Source organism: Berghia stephanieae, chromosome 1, assembly GCF_034508935.2.
Source record: "Berghia stephanieae isolate SIO BIC M18660-M18661 chromosome 1, UCSD_Bste_1.3, whole genome shotgun sequence".
NCBI lineage: Eukaryota > Metazoa > Mollusca > Gastropoda > Nudibranchia > Aeolidiidae > Berghia > Berghia stephanieae.
In genome coordinates this window covers 35,763,809-35,773,808 of record NC_088360.1, presented here as the reverse complement: position 1 = coordinate 35,773,808, position 10,000 = coordinate 35,763,809, and the positions used below count along the sequence as shown (strand labels likewise).

The 10,000-nt window shown below is 35.4% G+C and overlaps 1 protein-coding gene across 6 annotated transcripts in view; it reads left to right on the top strand.

Annotated features, from left to right (window-relative positions):
* The window catches only part of LOC144973131 (uncharacterized), a 34,328-nt gene that overhangs the window by 22,922 nt on the left and 1,406 nt on the right, over positions 1-10,000 (top strand). For all 6 annotated transcript variants that reach the window (XM_078915255.1, XM_078915246.1, XM_078915263.1 and 3 more), the window contains exons 5-6: positions 7,586-7,773; positions 9,534-9,682. In XM_078915255.1, the coding sequence (XP_078771381.1) occupies positions 7,586-7,773; positions 9,534-9,682 (337 nt within the window). The remainder of the gene's footprint in view (positions 1-7,585; positions 7,774-9,533; positions 9,683-10,000) is intronic.

Genomic DNA, 10,000 nt, shown 5'->3' with positions numbered 1-10,000 from the left:
GTCTAGTCAAAAGTGAATGGCCAGTCCAGATATTAGTCCATTTAGATTGGATGGAATCCGCGTCGCATCAGACTCTTCTGGCGTGGCTCAGTGGTACGGTCTTTGCTTCCTACCCGAAAGGTACCGAGTTCAATCACCCGCCGCTGCGTTGTATGGCCTTGAGCAAGTCACCTCGCCCTAGATCACTTTGCGGCGCTGCTCTGCGGCTGACGCCTGGGTTATTCCAGTCTTCCCTTGGAATAGACCCTAAAGACAAATTTCCCCTTGGGGATGAATAAAGGGAATTTTATTTATTTTTTGATTTATTATTTTATTTATTTATTTTATTTTTTAAATTTATTTTTTATATATTTTATTTATTTATTTATATCTGACAATTGTGAACCACACCTCTATTCGGTATTATAATGTCGATTTGAAAAAAATATGCCGAAAAGAGTGTTTAACATCAAAATGATCAGAAAAACAACATTTTATTTATATCTAGTTTTTGTTTGCTTGTTTTAAAACCTTTTTTGTTTTGTTTTGTTTCGTTTTTGCTTTTTGTTTGTCTGGTCCCTTTGCGCGCGGAGCGAGTGTTTGTTTTACCAATTGAGCTCTTCCCAGATCAGGATCCCCAGACTAAGGATGGTCTGACGTTATATGAACTTCTAGGGATGTGGCTGTCGTGTCTCGCGTAATAAAATAGTTTAATCTAATCATTTAATTCTAAATCAGTAACAGAGTGGTTTAATCTAATTTATACATAACATGAAGTTTTCTTCTTCTTCTTCTTCTTCTTCTTCTTCTTCGTCTTCTTCTTCTTCTTCTCCTCCTCCTTCTTCTTCTTCTTCTTTTTCTTCTTCTTTCTTCTTTTTCCTTCTTCTTCTTCTTCTTTTTTCCTTCTTCTTCTTCTTCTTCTTCTTCTTCTTCTTCTTCTTCTTCTTCTTCTTCTTCTTCTTCTTCTTCTTCTTCTTCTTCTTCTTCTTTTTCTTCTTCTTCATTATGTAAGAAACCCCAAGTTTGAGAAGTTTTCATTGCTCAGCTTGTGTATCTTAAATATTGAACTTACTTTACATTAATACTGCTTACATTAAATGCATTCAAATTGTGCGTCCAAACCATAAAATAGAGAGAAAACAAGCAGAGAGTCCATTTCCACTTTGTTTGTCCCAAGTACATGATACTGTTAACACCCCACTTATTTCTCCATTTGTCGTCAAAACATTTTTATCGATTTTCATAAGCACACATCGATCACCGTTTGTGGTTTTGAATGGAATCTATCGTATAACAAGAAAAGTAGTGATAGTGGTTTTTGATAGAAAAGAGTGTTTGCTCTATTTCTAATCGATGATTTACTTAGAGTAGTCTACCCCCATTAAGTAAACACTGTGTGTTCAACAAGATTGCATGAATGCAATGACACACGATGAATTGAAAAGTTTTTATTTAAATAACCAAAATAGAAATGAAAGCCGTGATCGTCGAAAGGTGTGTGTGTAATAAACACCCGTTAGGATTTTTTTTTTAATACGATAGAATAGTTTGGACGACAACAATGGTTCTTTCAATGTGCCAGTTTCGTCATTCAACCCATTTTAAAATGATGTTTTCTATTATTCGAATTACAAATATGAAACTAATATGAGATTACTGAAGAAAAAACAAAAGCTGACTTCAAACTTAATATTGTGAAACACTCAACATGCACCAGAATAAAAAATATACCTCTGCAATAACAAGACAGAGGATTAATGTTAAGAGAAAATTATGCTGGTACACATTTTTTTAAAAAAGTAACACATAAGTGTGATTCAGTGTCTGAATATTGTATTTTTGTCAGGGTGAGTCTGACACTGGAAATTGAATTCAATTATTTTTATCAATATGCTTTTATTCAGGGAACAGGTGTAATTTCCTAACCTGAAATAGCTCAATGTATTTCAATCGTAATTCTGATTATTTTGATAAAAAAGTCAATTTGATGAGGTCCGATACAACAGAACATAATACCAGTTTTGACGATGGGTCACATATGTTAGCGCAATGTATATTATTCAAATTGTGGCTTGACGATTAGATTTTTAATATTGACTTTGTTTTATCTCTTATATCTACCAGCAGTCGTTGCCCATAAATTTGCCTGAATTTGCGTTAAATTCTGCAAAACTCATTTAATGATTCAATCTTACATCATGTTGACGCTTACAACTCAAGACATTGTTTTCCATTATAGTAAAGCCACAATTAAGCACATTGTCATTGATAAATATATATAATGAGCATAAAAATCAAGTTGACAAATTTCAATCAGCGGTAAATATAAAATAGTTTGTTAAAAATGTGATGAAAATAGTATTAATGAAAAGATATGTTCATAAGAAACAAGCTAAGACCGCGACAGAGCATGTATTTAATTGAACTGACAAGGAAAACCCGACATGGGTTAACCATGACACCATAAAAAAGTTAATGAACGTAAAAGCCAAATTTGGTCAACAAGTTGCTATTCAAACAAGGACATTTTATGTTTGATTACAATTAGATGTATATTAATCTTTAACCGCCGCTCCCTATAATGTGTCAATTTTATTTTCTCTAAGAGAATTTTTTGAAATGATTGCTACACGAGGTCCAGCATTGTCATGCTGAAACATCACATCACGATGAGTTCTAAAAAAGGCACAACATAGTCTATATTCATTTATTTAAAATTTTGTCCCCATACACAGGTTCTGTTATTATTCCATCGAGAAAGAATAGTTCTATTCGGCGTTTAGTTGTGATTCTTGTCCATACCATTAGAGACCCTCCACAGCATCTTCCTTTAGGAATGATTTATGCTTAGTCCTCCACCGGCAGCAACTTCCAATGGTGTCACACTACTATGTTGTGATGGTCTATCTTGGACCAAAACGACTTTCCCAAGATCCCATTGGGGCTGGTACCAGCAACTGTGACCTACAGCCTATTCAACGTCTACAGTAAACAGCGTACCAACATACGGACGACAGTACTAAGTCCAGCTTCTTTCAATCGTCGACGAACTGTTGACACGGAAACATTGGTCAGCTGCTGATTCTCTCATGTTCGCGAAGGCGTCATCAATGTGGCGCTGAGTCATGTTTTGGTCATTGGTGTTCGTTATGGATTTCTTTCTACCACGATCGGGGATGTCGTCAACTTGTAGATGTTCGTCGTATTCATTAAGTTACGTATACATGAATGAGCAATTTAGGCACTGCAATGCGATCTTACTCACAGGAGAGCCAGCAATATGCATGCCGATCATTTGATTGCGCTGATCATAAGTTAGCTTTGACATAACTTCGAGATAGCATAGATTGAAGACGAATGAATCGCCCGAAGACTAGATAGAGGGATAGGGTAAAGGATGATATGAAAGAACTGGACCTGGAGGAAGATGATGCATTTAACCGAATGCATGGAGGTGGCATTCATTATGGCAACCTGCAAAATATATGATAAGCTAAAAGAAGGACAAGAAGAAGAAGAAGAAGAAGAAGAAGAAGAAGAAGAAGAAGAAGAAGAAGAAGAAGAAGAAGAAGAAGGCGTCGACGACGATGACGAATGAATTAGTAATTATTTTATCTTCCGTTATATTCGTAATGTAGATAAGTCTTAATTCTTAGTGTCATGGTACCATCTTATGTCAAATTGAACGCTAAATGGCGTATAGATCTATCTAGCTTTTCTTTCTAGAAATGATTTATGAACAAAAATGAAACATGTGGAATGCCTGTCAAATATGGATGTGGCATTGTTGGATAAATTGGCATCTTGTAGACTTTAAGTGCAATCAAAAAGGCCCATCACTAACGGAAATAATCTCAAAACCGTATTTTGTTAACTTAATTTTGACACTAAAATAAGTATAGATAAGAGTTTGTTTTCTTTATTATTTATTAATGTCCGTTTTAAGAGTTAATTATTCTTTTGTTGGTGTTTTCTTTGTTTTGTTTTGTTTTGTTTTGTTTTTGTTTTTTTTTTGGGGGGGGGGGGGGGTTGTGTAATTTTTCTTGTGGGGTTGGAGGGGGGGGGGGGGGCGAGTTTGTTTTTATTAAAATTTTTTTAATGTTTTTTTTTTATCGTCTGTATTTTTTATGAGATAAAAAAAAGGAAGTAATAATATTGTCATACCATTTGCACGAAATATTTGGTTTAAAGAATTGTGCTTGAAAAATGATATTCGTTGAACAGTCCTTTGTAATAAAAATAATATAAATTTATACATCGGGTCCTTCATCATGTTGATTTAGATAGTGTTTTGTTCTTTTCTCCTTTTTATCTATTTAGAGAGTTACTGAAAAATAGTATTTCAGAGCTTAAAGGTCCATGGAGGCGGAGGTTTTCCCTGTTGTTGAGGCGTTAAATGAAAAGTAGCAATTGTTTGGTATGATTTGGATAGAACGCCAGTCTGTCACAGCTTTGGATGGACAAGTGACAGGGGGGGGGGGGGGGGGGGGGGGGGGGGGGGGGGGGATGTAAAGAAATTTCGACAACACACGGAACTGTACCGATCTTTTTGTAAGGCCTTTGTTCAACCATTGAATTATCGGCACCCCTTCACTTATAATTTATCTTGTCGTGAAATCGATAGCACTGTTTGTATAATATAATAGATTCGATTATTTGTTTTTAATTATCTCTTATTTAAAAGGATTTCGGGGTGTTTTTATTTTTTGTTTTGTCCGTGATATGTTCACGTATTGTAAAGCTAGGAGCCGATTCCTAGCCTTTCATTTGTTTACAATGTTATTCATGTCTGGACCATGTTCCATATCGATTTAATCAATATTATTGACAAGAAACCATGCCTATTATTCATGATGCAACCAATATTGAATGTCGATTATTTCAAGAGAATAAAATGTTCAGTCTTTTCATGGGCCTCTTTTCCCCCATATGAAATCGAGCGTTTGAGAACAAATAGATTAAAATAATGACAAGAGCTCAATAAGTGGTGTTATATTTCATTTCCTTACGAAGAATGTTTTATGTTCGACAACCCATACTAATTCCCAATTCCTAGACTTTTTTTTAATTTAAAAAATGAGCTTATTAATAGCGCAATGTCCACTAAACATGCTCAAAGTGCTTTACAAGGGATCCCTGGCCAACAGCAACACTTAACATTTAGAACGGGACATGACGCCTGTTAGGCGATATTACAATTTATTCGGACAGGGACAGCGCTGTTAATGGACAGGTATTCATTTTACAACTGACTACGGTGAGAGAATGTGAGTAAAGAGTCTTTTCCAAGGACGCAACTATGCGCCGAGAGAGGCTCAAACTCAGGACCTTCTTATCCGAAAGCGAGCGTCATAATAATAATAATAATAATAATAGATCTTTATTGTCCATAAATATGGCAATTTGTCATTTAGTTACACTTGTTATAATGTTAAACGATAACTAAGATTGAACAGATATTTCACTCCTACTTATTTTCTCTCTCTCTCTCTCTCTCTCTCTCTCTCTCTCTCTCTCTCTCTCTCTCTCTCTCTCTCTCTCTCTTTCTTTCTTTCACACGTGCGATATACACAACATAAACATATTCATTTCGTTTTCAATTTGTTACGATTGTGGCAATTCGACACCAAAAATTATCATCATTATCAATTGGTCAGTTAATCTTACATTAAATAAATTAATCAGTTAATCAGTCAACGAATCAATCCTTGGTTTTTCTGTACCATATGAAATATTCAAAATTTTTATTGCTGATGGAACGAACGTTGATTTATACTTGTTAGTTCTACATTTAATCTGACAAAACCTTCTCCCAGATGGTAAAAGACTAAATTCATGGTATAAAATATGTTTTTTATTGTTGGTAATTGAGAATGCTTTCCTTTCTATTGCTTTTCCATGAATTCTTTCTACTCCATCAAGAGGATGGTTTATTATTTTTGATGCCTCTTTGATAGATTTTGAAATTTTTGATTTATCTTTAAGTCGGCATCCTCCAAACCATATGGTGCAGCCAAACGCAATTACACTTTTAATCAATGAGTCATAAACTCTTAACATAGTTTTCTTCCTTACTTGAAATGTTCTCAATTTCCTTAGGATGTATAATCTTTGGGCAACTTTCTTAGATATTATATTAATATGTTGAGAGAAATTGAGGGAACTATCAATGGTTATTCCTAAATATTTAAAATAGTCAACTATCTCAACATCATCTTTACCGATCGCCACACACTTTAAGTCGTTTTTATTTTTTACACCAAACACCTGTTCTTTCGTTTTTTCAACATTTAATTCAAGCTGATTTTGTTTACACCAATCGGTGAATATATTTATTTGTTTGAAATAATTCTTTTCGGTAACTTTATCTTTTAATAAGCCAAGAATAGCAGTATCATCTGCATATTTCACTATAAAACAATTTTCAAAGGATGGTCTGCAGTCGTTGGTGTATAAGATGTACAGGATTGGGGAACTCACACAGCCTTGGGGACATCCGTTCGACAACGTTCTTTTGTTGGAGATATGTTCACCCAATTTTACACATTGCGGTCTATGGGTCAGAAACTCTTTATACCACAAGACCAAATAGCCGCATTAAATGTAAAACTCATAGTTTCTTTCCCTTGATATAATTTTAATTATGAAAAACGTTCATGTCAAATGGATTGATTTTATACCGGAAATTAACGGAAATGAGCACAATGAAGGCTGGGTTTTCAAATTTTGTTAATGCTTGTTTCATTGTTTGTTATATTTTGTTTTCCTTTTTTCCTCTGTAATAGTTGTTTTTGGAACGTTTTATTTAAATTAAACATGTGTAAGGCAAAATACAATTATTTACTGAAGCTCTTGGTGATTCTTTTGTTTAATATTTAATTTACAGGCAGCATTTTGTTTTCTCCGATCCAAAGTGTCGATTGAACATTATTCAGTCGAAACAAAACTGAGTAGCATTTGAAAATATGTTTGCAGTATTGGGAATTTACCGACGTGTACTTATTTGCCAATCCAGAATAAAGTGTGTGGCGTGTGGTTCATGGCAAATTTCAACATTGAAAATCACTCAAGACATTCAATGACAACGCCCAGAACCAGGTTCATTCCACCACACATCACCAAAAAGCTACAAAAAATGTTCACCTTTAAAATGGGCTGTGATTTTATTTAGGTTCACAAGAGAAACGACAGAAATTAACTAGAATTTTTGATTTGCTAATGACAATGAAATGTAATAGCAGAAACGATTTCTCGAATCTACCTGTTTAGAAACTTAAACTCAATGCCTAAATCATATCCATGACTCATATATATTACGCACCAAGATAATATTTGGATCATGCCTTCTAATCTGTGCTCTTTACAATCTTTACAATTTACATTCAGAAACTGTCTGAATTAAAAAAAACAAAAACAAAACAAAAACAAAAAACAAAAACAAACAAAACGACAACAGATAAACATTCCAAAAAATCAGTATTTTTCGACTGGGGATCGAACCTCAGACCTCGTGATCTTCCAGGCGTTGTTTCATACACACATTTCAGATCTTTATCTTACACCAGTGCCTGCTCCCTAATTTATCACTCTACTAATCCCTTTTCAGGTCCTGCCCAAATCAATAGCAATGCTTAAAAAATTGGAAACGCTTCTCTTGTTCTACAATGAACTCACCAAACTGCCAAACACCATCAAAAAGATGACAGACTTGAGATGTCTCTGGCTGGGCAACAACAAAATCACGTTCCTTCCTCAAGGGTTTGGATATCTCACCAAACTAGATTGGAAAGAAAGGTATGTGTAGATAGATTGGAGTATCCGATATGAGAGGTGAATTTATTAATGATTGGATAGATGGACAGAGAGTTATATGAGTGAGAGGATATTCACTAACTTGACATAGCCTAACAAAGTGCGTATTAAAACCCTGTTGCCACTCAAGCAGTTTCCCGTTTCTGCATTTCAGTCTTGGGTTAGAGTTTGTCGTTAATCATGCCATCTAGGACACAAACTAGACCTTCCTGTTTACATGAGCGAAATACGTGTAGTGAGACAGGCATGCTAATAGGGATGATCTATATCACCTTTCCATGTGCTCGAGGTCATTGGTCACATTGGAATAATATAATGTACTCAAAGTGACCCACATAGTGAAAAGTGTTCAAAGCTTTTGAAATATCGAGTATCACGATTGGTCATTTTGTTCAGCTTGACACATGGGTATGTTTACAACTTTTATAAATAAAGCAGCGAGTTTGCAATTGTTAAGAAATATCCAATCGTTGGACGGAACAAATCATGTGATCGATGACTAAGGTTGGAAGAAAACATGAATATAGATCGCTCCCATTCCATGTCAATTCGATTTTAAAAAGAAGTGTTAATATTGGTAGCAATTCTCCATATATGAATTTCTTTTTACATTATTTCTTTCATAGCCTTTAAGCGTGGCACGGTCATTCTACTAGAATAATATAATTGTATTTTTCTCACCTCATTGCTTTACGCCGACAGGGTTGTTTCGGCAGCTTTCCTGCTCAGCGGAAAATTGTTAAATGACCTCTTGTTGACAAGGTGTGATTACTTTTTGTGCTTTCATGTTCGACTGTTTATGTGTGTGTGTGTGTGTGTGTGTGTGTGTGTATGTGTGTATGTGTGTGTGTGTGTGTGTGTGTGTGTCTATGTATGGGGGTTGGGAGGGGTGGTTGCCAGTAAATTTCTTCTGTTGAATATCTCCTTTATTCTGTTTCGTGTTACTTGTTTTGGGATATTGATTTGGAATTTTTCGTTTAATATAACATTAATATTATATTTTTGTTGTTGTTTTGGCCAAGTAGCTTTTTTCAATCGAAATAATGTCCAATGTGGTCTTATGGTAGATGTTGGCGTCTTTCAAATTCTAGACGTGTTCGCTGAGTATTTTTTGATTGTTTCGTTTGATGCATCTATTAAGCATTTTATGGGGTTTATGATTATGTTGGAAACAGGTGTACAATGGTTTCAGAAATGTTTGTCCAATGTTTGTTGTGGCATTTTTGTCGAAAGAGGGATTGAACAAGCTATGTTTCGTCGACTTGTTTTTCTCAATTGAACTAAATTGCGTTTTTAATGGAGCTGTGTAGGGTTCCAAGTATCTACTGGTTTAACTTGAGTGTTGTGGAAATTTTTCTGAGTCTCTTGATATATATCGCGCAATATTCCTAAGGATATGACCTTCACAAAGAGGAAGTCTATTTTCCTGGGGTCATTTGAATTTTTGTTAATTTGTTCAGTTTGGCTCTTCAACGTATTCTTCTCTTCTTGTTAGGTCGGCGTCTACATATGACTAGCCCATCGTCCATGCCCAGTGAGTGCTATGTGTGTTGGTTCCTTCACAGTTTTGGTTGCTTCCATTCTCTTCATGGTGAAATTCTCCACTTGTCTCTATTTTGCATGGTGCCAACTTATCAAATTTTGCAGCTATTTCAATGAAGTCAATTGCACATTGCCATCGAATTATTAAAAGTCATATATTAATGAATACATCTTTGTGCATTTCAATATCCAATCACCAGATACACTTCATCTACTTTAGATGGTAACCCCATCCTCAGCCCTCCGATCGAGATCTGCCGTATGGGACCCGAAGCCATCGAGAGATTTCAGGGCGTCGGGCCCAACATAGACAAAGCCAACAAAGAGACAACACAGAAAAAGACCAACGGTAACTGTTTATCTTTAGAAAAAAACAACGTAATTTATGGTCTGGTGGTATGTCATCTTGTGACCTTTAGATCACGGTTTCAAGTATCGCTGTGTGCGATGCAGTTAAGTCCCCGGATAAAAATGCCTTTTACTCCCATTTTCTTACAATCCTCACGTGTGAAATAAGTTGGAAAAAAATGTAGTAGCGCCTAACTGACATCACGTTGATTGTTGGTGTTTGCTTGGGCTCCATGTAAAACGATTGGGGCACATTCGATGGCTATCGCTCTCTATATAACACCTCGAGTTATTAAATATGTACACAAGTTTACCGGAG